This window comes from Aphis gossypii, chromosome 1, assembly GCF_020184175.1.
Source record: "Aphis gossypii isolate Hap1 chromosome 1, ASM2018417v2, whole genome shotgun sequence".
In the NCBI taxonomy this organism is placed as follows: domain Eukaryota; kingdom Metazoa; phylum Arthropoda; class Insecta; order Hemiptera; family Aphididae; genus Aphis; species Aphis gossypii.
The window spans coordinates 66,229,451-66,251,917 of NC_065530.1; the positions used below are offsets into that span (position 1 = coordinate 66,229,451).

At 26.9% G+C, this 22,467-nt stretch overlaps 1 protein-coding gene across 4 annotated transcripts; it reads right to left on the reverse strand.

Moving 5' to 3' along the window:
- Positions 1–906: 906 nt before the first annotated feature.
- LOC114121966 (mitogen-activated protein kinase kinase kinase 4) lies at positions 907–20,800 on the reverse strand. 4 transcript variants are annotated; one of them, XM_027984489.2, is made up of 24 exons: positions 8,171–8,825; positions 7,946–8,055; positions 7,536–7,694; positions 7,297–7,470; positions 7,056–7,216; positions 6,938–7,002; positions 6,671–6,876; positions 6,301–6,446; positions 6,156–6,211; positions 5,900–6,065; positions 5,646–5,766; positions 5,371–5,577; positions 4,572–4,879; positions 4,356–4,460; positions 4,085–4,277; positions 3,754–3,903; positions 3,457–3,672; positions 3,236–3,392; positions 2,787–3,151; positions 2,561–2,729; positions 2,379–2,501; positions 2,209–2,315; positions 1,955–2,134; positions 907–1,871 (listed from the first exon to the last, which is right to left on the reverse strand). In XM_027984489.2, the coding sequence occupies exons 3-24, from the start codon at positions 7,641–7,643 to the stop codon at positions 1,788–1,790; spliced, it is 3,567 nt and encodes a 1,188-aa protein (XP_027840290.2). In that variant the 5' UTR covers positions 7,644–7,694; positions 7,946–8,055; positions 8,171–8,825; the 3' UTR covers positions 907–1,787. The 4 variants fall into 4 exon arrangements, with proteins under 4 accessions (XP_027840290.2, XP_050062930.1, XP_027840292.2 ...); XM_050206973.1 differs by lacking the exons at positions 7,946–8,055; positions 8,171–8,825 and adding an exon at positions 20,429–20,800; XM_027984491.2 differs by lacking the exon at positions 7,946–8,055.
- Between the last annotated feature and the right edge of the window lie 1,667 nt (positions 20,801–22,467).

The following is a 22,467-nucleotide window of genomic DNA, read 5'->3' on the forward strand; positions in this document are numbered from 1 at the left end:
AGTCCAATTCGACCAGGCCTGTTCACAACTTTTTCACTTACCCAATGTATTGCTTTTTACAATGATGTGTTAAGCATAACTTGTAGAAAATTGCTTCAGAGGTGGTTTCCTATGGAAAATCGAATATCCTTGGTACATTATAGAGTCATAAAGGTCAAAAGTAAGAAGTTTTATTCTAAATCGGGGAAACAAAAAAAGAGTGGCGAAAAACCGGGAATTTTTTACGCAAAATTGATTTTTTTTTGTAACTTAAACGAATTACTGTAAGTTAGTTTACTGTATTAAGTTTTTGAGCTATTTACAGACAACTTAATTTTTTGATTTTTCATAGTATTTTTTTGTTTTGAAATGTCGATAAAAAAATTAAGTGTTTAAATTTGTACGATATATATGTCGAAACAGTAACGATAGAATTGATATTTTCTGTACCTACCCGTCACATAATTTAATTTTGAGGGTTTTAGGTCATTCAAACATAAATCACCTTTTTCACCACCCGCTAGAAAATATATCATATAAGCTCAACGCTGACAAATCATCTCCGTTCAGAATCGTTTTTAGTACCTATACAATGATATCTATCATTGCATTTAAATTTAATACATAAATAATAGTGACCTACAACTGTACAGCTGAGTGTTACTCACTTGAGTACTTGACCACCCCCTTTTTTTTTATTGATTGAACGACGATCTAACATTCCTTGTTAATGTCCAGTATAGTAGTACCCATGATTTAATACTTAGTTTTAAAATACTTTTCCAAAACAATCGGTTACTATCGGTACTAACATATTTACCTGTTGTCAATATAATCAGGACCCTTGAACATAACGCATATGTTTTACACGATTAGTGTTATTTTCAGTCTCAAAAAGGCAGTGAAATTTGTAAAAAAAACAACAAATTAAACATTTTAATAATACTATAATGATTGTATATTTATAAATAATATATAATAATATAACATTGATACAACTAATATATTAACAATTTTTTTAACATAATTATATATTTTTTTAAGGACGGCATTTAAAAAGAATATAATTTAAATTATTTAACATCTATTTCATAAATAACAAAAACAAAAAAAAAATGATAAATGGTTGCCATAAATATTATAAAACAAAATAAAATAGATATGAGGTATTTCATATTCAGTAAAACATATAATAATTCTAAATGATATTTGCATACGGTATTGCACTAGTTGTGATGTGATCAATAATTAAAATTAATACATAGAATGTAAAGCATATTTTTTTTAAATAAAAGTTGCATTTAGGATATAAAACTATATAATTCACAACCATAATAAGCATTCACAAATTATTTACAAACATGGTAGTAAAATCTATTTTGTGTTTTGATAATTAGATTGCAACACTTATTATTTTTGTTTTTCATTAAAATAACTAAAAAAATCAATTACAATTTTTAGTCCAATAATGATGTCACCCAACAACTTCAATACATGTTTTTAATTTCTTGTATGATAAAATTTAATTACTAGATAACACATATAATTCTCATTATTACATAAACGTTGTACTTTAAAGATTAAAAAATAATATTTACAGTTTTATTTACCATTATAGTAAATGTTAACCTGACAAAAAATATAACCACATTTCTTATGAAATCAACATATCTAATGGTCTAATTGTAATGAAACTAACAAACAAAACACTCCTACGTGAATATGAGTAAATAATTAAAATGTTGCACAATTATAAAGTTTCAAGTATACAGTATAGGATTAAAATAATATAAAAAAAGTACTGGATGCTATCGTTTAAAACCTAATTTAATATATTCTTCCAGCATTGCGGTTGAAGATATTCGACAGGAAACGCACTCCTCAGGCATAACCTAAAAAACAGTGACATGGGTAAATATAGAACGAACATTAAACAAAAAATTTAATATTTGTCAAAAATAAAGGAAATCAATACTTTTATGAAGTTATGTTCTTGTAGCTCTGAAATAGTCGCTCTTGTATATGGATCGTGTTGTAGACAACTGTCGACAAACTGTTGGCCCTCATCACAGAGTGTATCCGGTACAGTTGGCGTCACGCCCATACCCACTTTAAACATGATTTGGTAATTGGAATCATACTCGTGCCACGGTCTCTACAGATACAGTAATGTTTTAGCAACATTAGTTTTAAAATATTCTCAAGTGTTATGGAGCTGTCAATGCTTACTTTGCCCGAAGCCATTTCAATTATCACGCATCCTATTGACCAAATGTCTGCAGCTCTACCATGTCCTTCCGTATTGGATTTCATAAAAACCTCTGGTGCCATATATGCTACAACATTTGATTTTGTATTAGTTTTTCGACTTTGGTAATGATAAAACTACTAATAGTTACCTTGTGTTCCGACAAATCCTTTAAGTTCTCCTGGAACTGTTGTATGAGCTTTCATTTTTACCGCCGAACCAAAATCGCCCAGTTTTAAACAATTTCCTTCGTCAGTCAAAAAAATATTTGCACCTAATTTAAACATAACATTTCATTATTAGATGAACATTGAATATATAGAAATATCTTACTTTTAATATCTCTGTGAACGATGGCATGTTGATGTAAAATGTCCACTCCACTAACCAACTGTTTAGTAAACCTACGTAGGAGAGCCTCTGGTAGTCCATTTTCTGTGGCAGCGACTAAATTTTCTAATGTCCCTTCAGCACACAATTCCATAAATATGAGCATCTCTTCCTAAAAATATGATTTAAATGAAAATAATTTTTTATGTTGGTTTATCTTATTAATTACCCTATGAATTTCAACACCATAATATCGAACAAGATGCTCATGAGTAATCCCTTCAAATATCCTCAATTCAACTGCTACATTTCTGATGGCATTATGATCAAATGGTTGCAATTGTATTTCTTTCATAGCCATCAGTTCTCCAGTTTCATTATTGACGGCTGTGTACACCTTACCGAAACGACCTTGTCCAATTTTTATGCCTCGTTGCCAACTAAAATGTACAGGACGAGGACGAACATACTCAATGCGTTCAATATTATAATCATGTCGAATGTGACCAATTAATTCTTGTGATCGCAATTTCTCTTCTAATCTATGATCCAGTTTATTAACAGCATCCATGACACGGACATTTCTCTCAATATCTTAATGTTTTTTTTATTTTATAAAAATTATATATAATTAATAAAATAAAATAAAATTATTAACATGGTCAATTTTATAATTACCACTCTTAAAAGATTTTTCAGTCTTCAAAATTTTATTCCTCCCTTCAATTACAGAAGAATGACGTTTTTTTTGTATTACACTAGGGTTTGAAAACGTGGTATCATCCAATTTTCCAATAATATACAATACACAATTTTCTATCAAAATCTTAAAATCCTATATAAAAATGTAAAAAGGTTACTAACTTCTATTACAAATTAAATACACATCATTTATATACCTTAAAATCTACATCACTAAGACCAGCAACATTCTGAGGTTCACATACATTGAGTAAAAAATCAACTCCATTATTTGCCCATTTGGGTTTTAATCCTCGACCGGGTTCACAGCGCTTGTGAACAAAGTTTATCCAACGTTTCGAAATAGATACATTGTAGAGAGTTGCTTGATCTTTATATGGACCACACATAATTTTGTTAGCTTCTTTATGATACTAACACATAAATGCGTTATATAAATATTTATTTAAGATTTAACTATTTTGAGTATTTTAATGTAATAGAAGCATACATACCTCAAATCCAAATTTATACATTTGATGCAATACTTCTCGAATACGAGGAGCTAGAGTTATATCGTCAATATCACTGTTACAAGTATCAACTGCATCTTCTAATGATGTAATTATTTCTATTATAACCCGACAAACTTCCAATAATTTTTCCTATAACATACATTAAATTTTTAATTTTAATCAAGTATCTAAAAATAAAATATCTACATAAATTTATAATTTATATACATTTAGGAAGTAAGCATAATGTCAAGCAGTGTTATCCAGCAAACCAAAATTTGTTATGAATTTTATTTTGTTATTAATAATATTATACTAAATATTTACATACTTTTAAAGGTATCATTGTAGTCAAAATTGGAGAAAAAGGACCATCAAACTTAACATTGTTCATTTTATCTTTTTTATATTGTTCGATCATATCTTTGCATAAATTTTTAACTAATGACATCACAAGAAAAGATTTTTCTCTGAATACGCCCAACAACTGTTGTAATTGTCTGCATATGGCTAATATATTTTGTCTAAAAGTACATGCATTAAAATTTATTTCTTATAATATAGTTAGTGGTACAATATTTTGTTTCAAAAATTATATTTACTTGGTTTGAGTAGGATCAACATTTTGTACTATCATTTTAATTTGAATATGCGTTTTGTCATTGTGATATTTTAGTATTGTTTCTAACATGTGTTTTGCAATTGCACTAAAAAAATAATGTCAAATGTTTTTTATGAATGTTACTTTCAAGTAGTTATTATATATTACCAACTAATTCCTACAATATGAAATTAATGTAAGATAAAACATTACCTACCAAAAAGTTTTTGTAACCGTTGTCATACCATCTGGAATATGAGGCATTATAACTTTCATATCATTCCATTCTTCTTCTAGTATATTTTTTTGAGCTTTACAATATCCCATCATCACTACCCATTGTTCCATATACCCCAAATAAACGTCCAAAACAATTTTGGTACACCCATCAAAGTGGTTAATACGTTCTTTGAATATTTTCATACCCATTTCTTTATCTGACCATAATGTTGATTGTATATGACGGACAAAACGTTTCCTGTGCACAACAGCTAGCATTAAACCTTCCTTTAGCTCGCAAGTTAACTAAAAATTATAAATTGTTATAAAATATATTTAATTAAAAATAATTATTATGGCTCACAAGTTCATGAATTTGGGTAGCTTGCCAAGTTGTGTGAAATAATAGTTAAGATTTGCTGAAGTGACAGGATTATATGGAATGTATAAAATTTTATTTAGGTTATGGTTGCAGATTCAGTATATTTTAAAATAATCATGCATTTAAAATTTTTAAAACTATAAGATTTTAAAAATTATTAATAATTAGATGGTTAATTAAAATTAAGATATTAAAAAAATTTCCAACCAGCAAGTTTAATAAAATATGAGCTTGTTTATATAAGTTTGAAATTAAAATTATGTAATTCAATTTTGTATATTAATATTAAATTAATAAAAATATAAAGTGACACATTTAATTTTTCATATTTTGAAGTATTATAGTTGCACATATTATATTCAATTGTTTTAGAGAACATGAACTTATGAGTTGCGATAATTAAAATATATATTACTTGTCTGATACTCATTATGGAAGGTTTCTCCGGTCTAGTTTCAAGTCTCATACGGAGATAAGCATGTATAAGGTCTAATGGTATACGAGATAAAAATATAAACGTAGCTCTATATGAAGGTAAGTTCAATTCCTCTGATTCTTGACTCCAATAACCATATCGCAATAATTCTTCATCATGAGGCACATCATGTTTACAATCATCTTCCTAAAATAAACATTTAATTAATGGATATAAAACTAATCCATATTTCATGTTAAGCAAATATTATTTACCACTGCCACTTGTTCTTTAAGAGTTAAGTGTGCTTTACGCAATACATTTTTGTATAATTCTTCAAGAAATTTTAATGCTTTTCTTATACCCTTAGTTTTTAGTACACCAGCAATAAATTGCCTAAACATAAATTACAATTTAATAAAATCTATCTATGTATTAACTAGTTAGTATTTTGATAAATAGTAAAAACTATACAATATTATAATTAACAATGGTTTGGTAGAAAAGATAGTTCTAAAAAATTACTAACCTATAGGTTTGAGATGCATAACAAGATGAATTCATTCCTATAGTGTAAGGGAAAAAATGTTGTCTTAGGTGTGCTATAGGTTGAGTGTTATATAAATCAAGATCTTTATATGATATTGGTTCACGATAATTTGCAGTAGATCTTTTGAACTTGAATTCACAATTTTCTATAAAATCATTAAAAACAATTCAGTTAATAATTATATATTAATTTTAAATTTTAAAATATAAAATTCAAAGTACACAAAATAATTTACCAATACTAGTTCTAGGAGAAGGTGTTAATGAACCTTTACCACTATCATTGGATACACTAAAAGTAAAAAAAAATAATTTAAAATTAAGTACACTTCATATAATTGTTGATATGATATACATTGATTATAAATTGCTTTTATTTACCTGGGAGAACCTGAACTGCAATTATTTATTGCCATCAAATGATTTATTGGCTCTAATTCTACTTCTTCTTCTTTCATTAAATGTCTTCCTAAAATTAATAACATCAATCGCTGCCTCTTAGTCATATTGTACCATACACACATAGCCTAAAATAAAAATACAATTGATTGTAAATAAATTCTTTTTTAAAACAATTAAAAAACTATATAAATATATAATTTTTTTTTTTTATTTTGTGTGATAAATAAATAAATTTTAGTTAAGATTTTACAAAGCAAAATTTTCAATGACATATTTACAATAACCGAAAGATTATTAAGTCTGATTTTAAAAATAATAAATTATTGTACTAGTTAGTTGATAGTCTTACCTTAACTCTATTAGTAAATTTTAAACTTTTAAACACAGGATATTGTACTGCAAATGCTCTACTAGATGGAAATAATGATTCAGCATACTCTAATCTTTCCATAAGTTTTTGTACTTGACTGAGAGCTAGATTTTGTTGTTCAGTACATCGAGCACAAAATAGTCCAAGACATCCACTGCGACATGAACATTGACCAATATCTTCATCTATAAAATTCACATTCATAGAAATCAATAAATTAACTGTAATAATAATTTGATATTCTACCTGAACTATTAGTCGATTCTTCGCAAGTTGATAATTTATTTAAATGTAATTGATCAAATCTAAAACTAAAGATCAATTATTAAATAAAAATACATAAATATTTAGAAAAAACACAAACCTGAAATTAATAATTTCATCAAGTAGTTGGGAAATATTTTTTCTCTCTTCGCAGAGATACTGATCTTGACTTGTTATAGTTCGATCGGTTAGTCTGGCACGTAATTCCAGCCATATTAAGTCTTTGAGTTCGCTTTGCCATAGTACCTCCTCCTGGCTTAACTGCACAGATAATTATAGTTCAAGCATAAATAATTATTGTATAACAATTTAGTATATAAATAACATTTAATATTATTTACTTGTCTGTTGAGTTCATATGAACCAGTCACTTTTTCATTATTAGCTAAACACTTGAGTTTGTTATAGAAAGCGATTCTGTTGACGTCTTCAGACTTTGCCAACTTATCATTGATAAACTTTCGACAGACCACCAGTTTAGAACCAACACTCCAAAACCGGTTATTCGTTTCGACCTAAACAATTTAAAATTTGCACATCACTCGTCAACTTTAAAACTGACACGAGCCTGTTTACATACTTTGAATTTACTGAGAGGTTCATCATTATTGTCCATTTGGTCTGTGTCTTCAACAACTGAAACCGAATCCTGAACTTTGGTCTGCTCTCTAACGTCGAAAATCGCCATTTCGTAATCGAAGTAGAATCGGAATTTCTTGTTCACATCAAAACGATTTTTCTGGCAGAAAAACGAAAAGACCATGTCTTCGATTATATAACTGTACACTATTAATGTTACGGCCGCGCGACAACGACGGCGGCGATGTATTAAAAATTTACGTAACAACTACTATATTATTATGATTATAACTAATGTCTAATAATATATATGCCTATGCGAGAATGGAATATTTCTCATTTCCTAAAGGAAACGTTGGAGATCTCGTGATGAGGAGGAGGACGTTTTTTAGATTCTGTTTTTATACTTACTTATCATAGGCTATCAGAAACTGGTTTCTCATCGTCGTCAACACATTTAACTGTGTGTCCGAGCAAGCCAAGACCTGAGGACAAAGTTCATCGGATTTATCTCCAACTGCCTATCGGTGGCGATAACGCGCAACAAACAAAATATTATAATGATCAGTCGACCTAACGCTATTGCTTTTTTTCTCGTCCTTTAGTTATTTCAATATTAATTATATGTATTATTACAATTAATTCTCCTCCGCGCTCTAAGTGGCAGCGGCAGCAGCGGCGACGACGGCGGCGGCGGCGGCGGCGGTCAGCTGCAGTAGTCGAGTGGTATTATAACGTGACACCGGTTTTATCACGGAATATATTATTATAATGCGCGATTATCGTACAATAAACGTTATTATATTATTTATAAATTAAAACACTATAATATTATAAATGTAATGTCGTAATAATTGGATACGATCGTCATCCGACGTATTGTCGTGTCAAACGATTCGTTACGACGAACGAAAAAGAAAAAAATATCGTACAGTCGTTCAAATTTCAGGCGTTTTACCCGCGAAATCGTTCGAATTCGGCGATCCGGGCGAGAAACGGGGCGGTGTGGGCCGAAGAGGAACACGTGTCGGCTACGTAGACGAAAAATAAAAAACGAATCGGGCGGCGAGCGCGCGAACACCGACTGACCGGACGGTAATAACAACTGTCGTCAGACCCGTCGAAGACGTTCAAAAAGAGTCGCGCATACGAGTATGCTAATATTAACGAAATCCGGTCTCCAGACTCTGTGACCGTCGGACGGAAACCGGCGCGTCGCACTGGCACAGTGGCACCGTTGTTTTTTAATCTACGGTTGGCATAGTAGCACTCGCACACACCGACCCGCCGTGGACCGAGCGACTCGCACGCCGTCGACCTTAACACGACCAATTAAGCCCCCCCCCCACAAGTTCCATATTATTATTATTATTATTATTGTTGTAAAGTTTTACCGATGCACGAAAATATACGTATTCTCAGTGGCCCCAGTGGAGTAGGTATTGCGTGAGTGCGCACGTATGACGGAGAGGGGGGCTGTGGATGGCATAATATCATCGAAATAATGATATATCATGTATATATATATAGGAGGTATATATATAATATTTTTTTATTATACAGGGTAATTCGTCGAGCGTGCTTATCCTCGTTTTTTTCCCTTTCTTAATGAAAATTTATAAAAAATTCTAATTTTTGACGCTTTTAAGTACATATTATCCTAGGATACCTACCTCTACTCGGGGACAGTATATAGCTGCAGTATGTTCAATAATTTATAGATTTATTTATATCGTTAAACGAACTTACTATGATTCGTTTTTTTTTTCAAATATAGAAATCACCATTTTTTTCTGTAAACTATTGAGTAAACGATTTTTTCGAAAATGTTCACGTATGTAATAATATTATATCGAAATTTTAACGAGTAGTTTTTGTCTTTTTGACTTGTTTAACATTTATTGTACAAATGCATTATATACTCAAATCCATAACAATAGGTATATAAAATATAGGAGCTATGATACTTGGATTATTTTAGTAGGTAGGTATCTACATAATTAATAATAATCGAGTATTAATATTAGTTAACTAATATCTAATATACTAATATAATAATTATTTATTATCGATATTTTATAATTTGTAAAAATTATCCAACATAATAAATAGATACTCCATTCAACATTAAATTTACATGCATGTTTTATATTTTAGCAAAATAATATATATTAGGTGGGTGTATAATAATATCATGAGAATACATTTTAATAACTCTGGAATTACTGAAGTTTAGATTTAGATAGGTACGTTAAAATTCTCAATAAATCTATTCAAAAATTGATAGAAAAATAAGTTTGTATAACTACTATAAAAATCTACAGGACACTTCTTGAATAATACAAAAAACATTAAATAATTAAAAATATACTTCTTAAGTATACCTACGTATACTATTTATAAGATCAGAATTTGAATAAACGTATTCTTAAAGAAAAACACGGAGGTGAACGTGCTTGGTGATCACCTTGTAGTATATGTTCCAATGTAGCAATGCATTTAGTTACATATCGTAAATATAAGTATATAGAGTGATTTATTTGAGCAGTTATTAAAATGATGATATATTTACTAAAAAAATCGTTATTTATACATAAAGCTATGTATATTTAGGTATATAGGATCTAGCTTACGAATACTAGGTATTTCACATTCTCACTTGATTGTGAGAATAACTGTTTTCGCAAAAAAAAAAAATCTCAAATCTTATAAAAATGAATTTCTTTGCATCTTTTAGTGACTTCTCGTGGTGTTTGTTTTTTACTTAGATAATCCGATGACCTTTTAAAAAAACCCAATGTTTATACTGATCGAATAGTTTTCAATTACAATCACTTAAAGTTAAAATTCCATATAGATTATCTAGTTTGTAGTCCACTACTATGCGGCGCCACAATTCAACCACTCTTCAAACTTTAAATGCTTGTATATAAATAGAAAAATATTTGCACATTGTACACAATGATTTGTAATGAAACTTGGAAAAGTATTCATCAGCATTAAGTTATAAGACTTTAAAAGATTAACGTTTAAAAAAAATTAAAGATCAATTATATAATATTTTTATCGGCAATTTAATGTATAGAGTTAAAGTAAAATCTTATATGTAAATTTAAATTTAAATATATATTATAATAAGTAGGTACTATAGGAATAGTTCGATGTTAAAAATGTTAAAATTGCACATATTATAATATATATATATATATTTTGTTTTGTAAACACGAAAATCTGCTCATAAAATTAGTGTTTACTATTAAGTGAATCACTCCGTATACATGGTGTACATTTTTAAGGTACTCAATAAGTCGGGTTTTTATTATTATTATTACTATCATTTTTTTTTCTATACAATTACCACTGCCGTCTTTTTGCGTCGCACACGAAGCGTTATAAAATAGTATTATGCTGTGTATTACATATTACACACGTATAAAATTTACATTATACATTGTCAACTGTTTATTCAGCGACTTGCTGACAGCAAGTGCCTACCTATAAGCTTGAAAATTTGGCAGTGTGGACATAGGACCGGTCAGCGTTACATCATTCTAGCGTTATGTACCACCTTATATTAGTATTCTGTATATTTAGTGTATATAAAAGTATAATAATATAATATTGTGTGAATTACTCGAGGTACATATGTGTGTGTAATAAATTGTATTATGAAAAAATGCTATGTCATGTTTATAATATTACGTATATCTGCCTGATGTATTTTGTACTTGTAAATTGTAAGTAATTAGTAGGAGGTACCTTGTACCTACTTATGCTATAGTTATTACTGGGAATTTCCTGTATAGTAAAGTCGTAAATCATCATGATGTATAAAATGTAATGCTTCTGTATTACTATATTTTAATATTATGCTTTTACATATTATGCATACATCGCACGAGTATAGATTGATATAAAATGTATTTCGATGACGAATAACAATCTACCCGGGGGGTGGTGCACAATATACTATTATATAAGTATCTAGTCAGAATTCAAAAAAAAAAAAGTTGTTGGGAGACTTTCCAATATATTTTTTAAGTATATCAAAAAAATTAATTGGAATAAAATCAATAATAGTTACAGGTGAATTCAGACAACTTCAAACATGGCCTATATGTATACAGTAAACAGTGTAGTTTAGTACTAATATAGAGTATAAATAGTACCTATTTTGTACTTATATTATATACTAATTGTGTGTTCCCCTTGGTGTTTCGTTATTAATTAATAAAATTACAATCAAAAACACATTTTAAGTACTTTTTTTATTCAGAAAAGTATAGTATTTTAAACATTTTCAAATGCAAAAATAGTATACTTTATATTTATTAACTTCTTATTTTTTAATAAAAAAAACCTGTTTTTTGTAAATTTTTTATCAGATGATTTTTTGAAATTTTGATGTATTATGTAAATTCAAATGAGTAATTTTGAGTTAGATATTTAATATAGTAAACTAATTATAATAGATCTATTAGATTTATAATATTAAGTTTGGATGATTAGGAAGACTATATGATGATTTGAAAATTATAGTAATTACTCTTAAATCGTAATATTAATCTATTAACATAATAACACTTTATCATTTATAATAACTGTATGATGTATGATAGTATATTTAAAACCTACAAACCTAGACTGGAATATAAAAGTATGAAATGTAATATTATATATTAATATATTATGGACATTATACATTTTAAAATGTACAACTTTATGAGCAATTTTCAATGCTTTTCATTACTTAGAACTTTAGAAGGTTGTGACAACTGCCCGTGGCATACCTACTTACTTTTTTTTGGAACCCAAAGCCCATAGGTATTGAAGTGCAAGTATTTATCTATAAGTATAAGATCAAAATATAAAAAGGCCAGTTCACTATTTAGTAAATACTAGATTAATAAATTAATATTATATCTATTTTGTATTTTCGTAAAACCATTTTTAAGTGCTATATTATTATATTATATATTTATAATGTACTTATACATTTAAATAATTTATAATCAACTCGTTTGATTTTTTATTTAAATACGCTTATGTGGTAATAACTGTTTAAAATGTCTTATGAAAAATGTTAGTGATTCGAACTGCATTAAATAGTTTATAAACTATGTATCGATATTGCAATCATATATATAATCAATATTATTTAATATAATTCTTTACTTCAATTAGAATCCTTAAATTTAAATTTGATTGATTGTAGAATATGAGTAATTGTTATACTTATAACTTATTACAAATATTTAATTATGTAATCATTTATCGAAGAATCATCGATGCTAATTAATTTTATATTTAAGTATATTATATATGTAGATTTAAATATGTTTTGTATACCTAATTAAGTTTATACGATTGAAATTAAATTAGTATATATTAAACGCCGATAATTAATTTAATTGTTTTAAGTCTAGATTTAGGGTGTGGCTAGCTAAATTTGTAAGTGATGCTTATACATAAAACATAATAAATAATAAAGTATATTGCCCATACCATTAAAAAGAAGATATAAATTAATTTAACCAATATTGCGCTCGCATATCGTTAGGATAAAAAGAAACTAAATATTTTGATTTTGTACTTTTATAAATGATAGATCAAGTATATTATGAATAGGTATTATGGATTTTAACTGTAGTAACGCCGGAATAATCCTACTGTTAATATAGTTATAATATATAGAATAAAGGACTTTTAGCATTTACATATTTTTTCAGTGCGATTGCAAAAAAAATGACCAGCAATAATATATGGAAACTATAAATTGTTCCTTGAACGACAAATCCAAATTTATAGTTTTATTTTAAATACATTTTTTAGCCATTTTTTTTCTCATTTTCTTTGAATAACGACAATCTATTTTTATTTCTTTAATCTTTATTCATAAGATTATTTAAAAGCTTCCCCTAACTGCCAAGTGGCGTACAGATGATTCGTGTATTATCCGTGATATATCAATCATAATGTCGTTCTTACTTAGATACTGTTTATTATTATTATTATTATTATTATTTTAATATTTATAAATTAAACCGCTAAGAAAAAATTGGTTAATGCATATTTTAGGGTTTTTAAATATATACATTTTTGCATAATATTCTATATACTCTTTTAAGGCTGTAATATTTCTTCTACCCTATAAAACCCACCGAATTCATTAATAATTTATATGTTTATAAATTATAATGTATAATAATATGTTTTCAAATAGGTATATTATGCATACCTAGTTAATAATTATTATACACCATTGCCTTTTATGCCATAAGTATTATGTACACAGTACATATTGATATTATATTATATCCTAGACAATTATTATTACTCATTAACAGAAAATCTTAAAAAAGAATATGACGAAATGTGGTAATAAAATCAATATGGTTTACTGTCCAACCATCTCCTATAATCCTATTATCCTAGTATATACTACAGATTACGTATACTATTAAACTATAGAATAATCTAACCTATTGAATTGCCAGTGGGCTATGATAACCGATGTGACTGATGAATCTTGACTAAAGACTGGCGGTCTTAGTCATGAGGTATTAGGTAAATAAAAAACCTACTTTGAAACATCTGCGTTCATTTGTTTATATTTATCACATTTAATTATTTAAATGTATACCTACAAGCTACATGTATTTATATATATATATATACCTAGCCACTTAGATATTTATTTTCAGACATCGTATAGAGTTAGCAATTTACTATTTGATAATTGTGTATAGCCTTTCGTCTGAGGATAATCTATGTTACTTAATATGTGGAAATATTTTCAATGTGGTCATATTTTTGACGTCCAGCAAATGTTAATTATAGTATGCAGTTTTAAAACGAAAATACCTAATAATACCTATGTAAAATAATTATAAAATGTTATAAAGTTTATAGTTATTTCCAAACATTGTTTAATCTATACTTATATAAAATAACCTATAATATTTTTAAATTAATATATATATTATGTATAATAGTATAATACTATTTTAAGTATAATAATCACCTGATTAAGATCTTAATGCATCATGCTTAATAACAAAATCTCACGATCAGTAATAATTAAAATAATACAAATAAAATGAAAAAGAGAAAATACTAAAAAATATGTATTTAGGTATATCCACTTTAACCTATACTATAGTATAACATGTATATTGTACTCAATGCAAATGTGTTAATATACTAGTTTTTAACACGTTGAACGATCTACGACTTGACACGTTGGAAAATCTAGAACAATAATAATTTTTATGTATTAGGTATACAATTTTATTATCTACTCATTCTACTCTGTTTAATTAAAACTATATTTTACCTACTGCGCAAACGCAGAAGTTCCTTCATATATTATAAATTCACAGGTGTTAATTGATAAGATTATTTTAAAAGTATAGAATATGATGTATATACAAACAAAAAGTACTTCAATAGCTTTTACTATATTACACATGATGCATTATACATTTATAAAAAATATCATATGTTATGTGTATCTGTGTACAGAATATCCAAATGTTTATTTATTATTTTAAAACATTAAAATAATCGTTAGTTCTCTTACGTATAGGTACGTCATTTATTAATATTATACAATACACAGGGTATTTCAAGAACATTTACTTGAATAAATGGGTGGGAGTATTGTGTATAATATATATATGGACAAATCACCACATTATATTGAAATCGGTAAATAGTAGGTAGGTAGCTAACATAATATTTGTGCATGAGACCTGTATATATTCATAAGGTTAGTATAATAATTAATAAGACAAGTATCTATAACATTATAGTCAAACAAATAAAATCAATAAATTGTACAATTTATTTGCTTCGATTTTGTGTAGATATCTACTAAAAAGGCTTTATAATGAAATTATTTATGTATAATGAAATAAAGTATACTACGTATAAAATGAAATTTTTATTATAATGGGACATTTTTTATTTATAAATAATAAAACAATAAATTAATGATAAGTTTCCTTTCAATATAATATGATCTAATTTAATACAAAATTATGAAGGCGAATAGTTTATTAGAAGCACATAGCTAAACAAATTTAAATTTTTATAAAATTCAATTTATATCTTAACAATAATAATAGAACTTCATAAAGATTATTCTTTAGCTGCTATTCAAAAAAAAAATATATATTTTTTTTAATATGAGGTTACATATAAATATATAATAAATATTATAATAAACAACAATAATTTTATTTTGTAAAAAGAAAATTATACGAAATTTTGATTCATTCTGTATTCTTTCTAGTCATAATTTTTGTTCACATTAGTTGTTCTTATAATTATTATAAGTAATTTTCACATATTTAATTTAAATTTAAAAATTATACCTTTGAATCGTTTTAGGAAAAAAAAACATAAAATATTTTTTTATTTTTAGAAAAAATATGTTTCAACAGTGAAAAATTTAGATCCAGTTAGTGATATGAAACTTATGGAATAATACATATTATGTTGATTAAAAATAAATATAAAATATTTCTTACATGTTGTCATTTATTGCACCTATACATTAGGTAGGTACATTAATACAGTAATCTACTTAACATACATAATATAATATAATAACTATGATATAGACTTAAGTATACTAAATTGAATACTTATAAATTATAATAATTTAATTTTAGGATCAAATATAGTTAATTTTGATGAACTTCCGTGGTTGGTTACAAACATTTAATACATTATTCATAGTCTTACATACTTAGATAATAATACATTCATTAATATTTACAAAATGTTGACAAAACGAATAGCTCAATAATTAAGCAATGTAATGTATAAAAAATTATATTATAATAAATAAATTGTAAGAAAATATTTTCAGAATTTAATTAAGTACTAATAGGTGATAGCCTTGAGTTAGCAAAATATTTATATCGAAGGTACAGGTGCACAGAAATTGTAGTATACATTAATAATTGGAACTTGGAAGACTATAGAAACTTTAATATATAGATTCTAGAAGAATAAAATGACTGCTTTAACTGTGTAATTATAGTTCATCTTAAAAAAATTGTATATAGTTTAATTAATGACCCATAAATATGATCAGATATATACGTATAGTCTCCATAACAGTTATTTTTAATATCAACTTTAAATTAACCGTAAAAAAACAATTTCTATGTCCAATCATTTTATTTTTCTAAAACGTGGAAAATACCAAAATGTAGATTATCTATAAACAATCTAAAAATGTTAACGTCTATAAAATAATAAAGTATATAATAGGTAAGTAATAAATATAAATATTTTGAATATAGATTTCAGTGCTATTATTTTCTGAATATTAAAAAGCTGGGCGTAGCATGATTACGCATTTTTTACCCTTTTCCCTGAAAAAAACACAGCACGATTGCACATTTTAAACTTTTTTTTTTGAGCAAACACAAATATTTAAAAATATTAATTCAAAAAATTTACCAGCATTATTACCAACGTTATTAATAATTATTATTGTCGTCGTTATGAGTAGGTACGTATTAATTCTTTATTTGTATAGACTATAGACAAATATCGACATATTATTTATTTTTTTTTTTTTTTGACGCGTAATTACTGTAATGTATTATAAGATTTTTTTATTTCATGTATTACGTTATTTTAATGTTGGTAATTTTTTTTAATCGATATTTGTTTAAATATTTGTGTTTCATCAAAAGAAAAAAGTAAAAGGTGTACATCGTGTTGCACTGAAAAAACTGAATGTGTTATAATATGACTGAAGTGTTAATATTCTATTATCTATTCATTAATTTTATCATATGAATATTATTTTTTTTACAATCATTCGGTAAATTCTAGACATTTTCAATTTAAAGACTTGAGTATCAATACTTTAATACTCTATTTGTATAAATAGATGTAACTATATAACTATCTAATATTATTATAGCAGCTATATCATTTTAAAAAGAAATGTATTGATAGTCCTCTTGATTTAAAATAAAAGACTATCGTCCTGAGGACTGTGACCGCAGAAGGACACCGTTGTAATGTACTCCTCGTTTGTAAATTTGTTCAAGTATCACAACTTGTTTCAAAATTATACTTTATAAATGACTGCGTGAGCGTCTATGAAATATATAGGCTATAATACATATTGTAAAATTTACCATGCGTTATGCGTACCTATATAAGTAAACGGTAGTATATTAATTTTTTAGCATAGTCGTAGTCGTTGTCGGTGATTCGTTAACGCGTATGATTAGTTTTTTCTAACACGGAATTTTGTACTATAGTTGAAAAATTATCTATGATTGATTTACTGTGCTTGTGCTACAATTTGACGGAGTTTGAATTCTATTGGAACGTATTTTGAACTATGGTAGTAGTGTCTCTAACTCTAAGTAGCAAATCCCCAATTTTAATTGGCGAACCGTTTTGACTTTCAAAACCCAATCCTAAAACTGGTTTAATGACGTGTTGAATAACCGTCTGATAATTTTAGTTAGCGTTTCTGCTGTTGTATTGGAACGGAAATACTGTACTGCGCATGCTCCCACTAGTATTGTGATAGTTTGAATGCGTGTTAGAACAAACCTATACATCTCTAATATTAATTTCCTTAACTAAGCGTGTTTGGGTTTTTAAATTGTAATGATTGATTTTATAATATTTAATAAAAGAGTACTAGTGTGCATTGTCATGCATCGTTTCATGTGTTGCATGCGTAGTTTAAATACCTGTATAATATAATATAATATTATGTTGTTTTACCCACTCCTTAGGATGCCACTGAGTTTTATGTGATTTGGCTGATTATTATTTATACTTTCAATCGATTTTAAAGTTTGGATTATTTTCAGATTTCGGTTATTTAAAATACTCAGTTAAATTATAGGAAACAATACTCAGTAAGTTATAGCAGTTAGCAGTACTAACTTAACACCTATAAAATATTTAAATATTTAGTATAGTGTTGAACAGTCGATAACCCGTGTCATCTACTCAAATTCATTCTATATTAGTGTTATTAAGATTGTTAATTGATGACTTGCAGTCATAACAATACCTACTATATATTATTTTTAATTATTAATTTTTATGTACAATAGGTATTCTAGAATATTCGTTGATAGAAATCGCAATACTATTTAATAATCGTTTATTTGTTTCTATAATATTCTCTCAGTATTCGTATCGTGACATGTCGTTTATAATAGTACTTGTATTTTATCTAGACCACTAATATAAAATATACTTATATATATATATTGTTTATGTACTGCAGTAGTATTTGAACAGTAACAGTATATTATTATAATGATAATGGTAATAAATCATACAAAAAATGCATTTATAACACCCGCACACACCCATCATACACATTATATATATATAAAATATATAATATGTATATAGGTAAGTATTATAGATATGCTTAATTCAATTACTTCTGCATGTATATGTGTTTGGCGCCAAGGATTATATGCCTGTTATTACTAGTAATTTAAATATCAATACGTTATAATAAAATTAATATTTGTCAGCATATCCAACTATCACTTTTATAAGTTATAATCTTTTTTAATCAAAACGATCATTAATTTACAAAACCGTTGGAAATTATTAATATTAATTTAAAAATCACTGAAAAATTCAAGTACCGCTCACATACGACGCCACTACATTTAAATATATTTAAAAAAACATTACATTGTAATAAGTATATTTGTACCGAAAGGTGGATTACCTAGTATCCTGCATCATCCAAGGAGAACTTATGGAAAACTTTATATTAAATATTTTAACCTTAAGTATAGATATTAAAAATGTTATGAATTTTCAATTAAAAAATTACTTACAAATTTTCACCATTTTGAAATATTATATTATGTCGTAAAATGTGAACTTTAAAACTTTATGTATAAAATTTATTTATTAACTTTGTCAACTTTAGATGCTTATAAAAAAAAATTACTATAAGAACAACTTATAAGAAACGTCGTATTAAATTTTCAAGGTTTTTAGGGCACCCAACATCTTTTTTATCCACACTTCAAAAAAAAAAAAATACTTAGAAAAATCAAAAATTTCAGTTGTCTATTAATAACTCAAAAAAAGTCGAAATATTTTGAAATTTTAACCATGTACCTATAGATAACGCTAAATTAACATTTGGTAAAAATTTCAAATACTTACAGTAATTCGATTTTAAGTTACGCAAGTACCTATACAACCGATTTTGCCAAAAACTGATTTTACGTAAAAAATCCCGTTTTCCGTCATTTTTTTCCCAATTTTTACAAAAAAACTGCTGAAAACTTTTTACTTTTGACCTCTACAATACACAAAAGATAATAAATTTACCATCAGAAACCATTCCTAAAGTTTTAAATTGAAGCATTATTTCGACAAATTATGGTGTATACGGACACAAAAAAAAAACACATCATCATGATATTATATAGAATCAATATATTCAGTTATAATACTATCATTCGGTTCAGAATCTAATAGAGTATAATATAGTATAGATACCAAAATATAATTTTTTATTATATTGGAAAATACATAATTTGTTTCTAAAATGATGTTTTATCAAAGTAATACAATTTACAACCATATATAATTATATTATATTAATAAACAAAAACATTTTTTTTTCTTGAACTAAGACTAAATGTGTTGGCAACCCTATAACTCTTTCGGGAGTTGAAAAATTAAGCTATAAACATTCTCTAAAGTCTTAGTATCATAGGGGATTTATTAATTAACTTCTATTTAAAATTTAAATGGTATAGTATTTTACGAATATTCATAAATAGAACAATAAAAGAAAGTTTCATTTATGTGTAATTTAGAGAATTTTTATATAAATTAATATTTAATACTTACGCGCACGAGAAATCATAATAGTTTATTGTTTTTAGCACCGCAAATCGTGATGATATAGTTGTGTATGAACGACTGCTGCATGAATAATATACTGATAAGGATGTCTTTAATAGGTATTTAAGACCCAAATACGACTGATGAAAGTATCGATTCATGCAGTGTTGATTACGATTTTGGCTTTTAAATACACGCGCTGTAGTGCACCGAACACGCGCATTACGCTTATGAATACCGATTTTAACTGCAAAAAAATCGACCATACTTCGAAAATAATATTTTCCACTGAAAGTTCGTTAGGATCCAAACGTGAGTCGTATTAGAACTCAGTTATATCGCGTAATACAGCTGTAACCGCATTCGTGGCATGCGACGAACTACGCTTAATTGATTATAATATATGTTGCAATAACGGATGAGACGCAATTTTAATAAATATATCGATGTGTGCATTCTGTAGTGGTATATTATCACACGTTTGTTAACTACGATTAAATTTTGTGTGAAATATATTATATATAATTATACATCGAGAAAGCGAATGATATGTAGTAATTAAAGAGTATAGTATAGTTTTATATTATAATATATTAATATATTATAATTATCGTTTAGATAATTCATAATTTCGATCGCGTCTAAGCGCTGCACTGTCTACTTACGATTTGTCGCTTAGTTTAGTTAGGTACTTAGACACATTCGTCTATATAGAGAGATAACGGACATGTTATGATATAATATTTTATTAATATAAGCGCGTATAAGAGGTCGGAAGTATTTATTTACTGTGATGTATGGTCATATAACTTCAGTAGTAAGTTATAGGATATAAGAATGTGTACGCTTTTGGTGAGTTATAGTAGGCCTATTTTACACTTACATATTATAGGTTATATTTTAGGTACCAAAGTCATAAAACTGGTAATGAAATTTAATAGTGTATATTTAGCAACCGCCAAACATAATATATTATATATATTAAATAGCGGTACAAGTGTAAAACACGACGTATAACTTTGTGCGCACATCGCACATATCTATTGGTGGGGAGGGCTGTTTTGGGACTTGAGCATAAACAATGAAACGATATATTGAACTAATAATTTTTTAAATATAATTAGTGGTTTATTACATTTTTGTGAACCATTAAGTTAATCAATTTTTAATGTGACTTGGCAATATATAAATTATATAATGTATATAATGTTAATAATAACTTATATATAATATTACCTCGTGTTTAAATTATCAGCTTTTTCGAAGACCGCAACATCGATGCTGTTGATTTTTCCATAACTACTGTAGTATTTACTGCATTGTTACCACCGTCATCTGTTAAAACGAATAAGTACACAACCAATGACATATATCTGAAGCTTAACTAAGGGGTAGGCGGTGGATTAAAATGTTAAAGTAAAAATTTATTGGTACCAATAAGGGTTACATACCACTATTATTTTTAACAGGGGTGTTCATTTTTTATTAGTATAATATAAATTCATATTAGTATGATTAGTATTAAGTAGATTAGTACTAAATCCAAATGGAAAAAGTCCACTATCCATTGTAAACTCTTCAAATACTATCATTACTGTACACAACATTCATGACGGATAGTGGGTGGGACAGTATTTATACAACACTTATTTAATGCTGAGTGCAATTAATAAACATCCGGTTTATATATACAGTCGAAGTGTCAACTAGCACCTGTCGTAATATCGTATCTGTATAGTTTATAACTCTATAAGATAACGGACATGTATTCAATATTCATATATGTGAAGTAACATATTCTAGAACAAAGGTTAAATAGATGTGTTATTTCTTTCTTGGTGTTTTTATATGTACGTATAAACTATGATAAATTCTATTTTATAGAATCAAACCAGGTTTGGTTACCTAATTTAAACATTTGGTAAACATTAGGGTATTTTCATAAAAGTTCTATATAATAATAGTTGTTGGTATACCTAATTATATTATAACATGAATCCTAAGCTGGAGAAAAGATGAATAAGGTCCTAAGGAGCATAAAATGA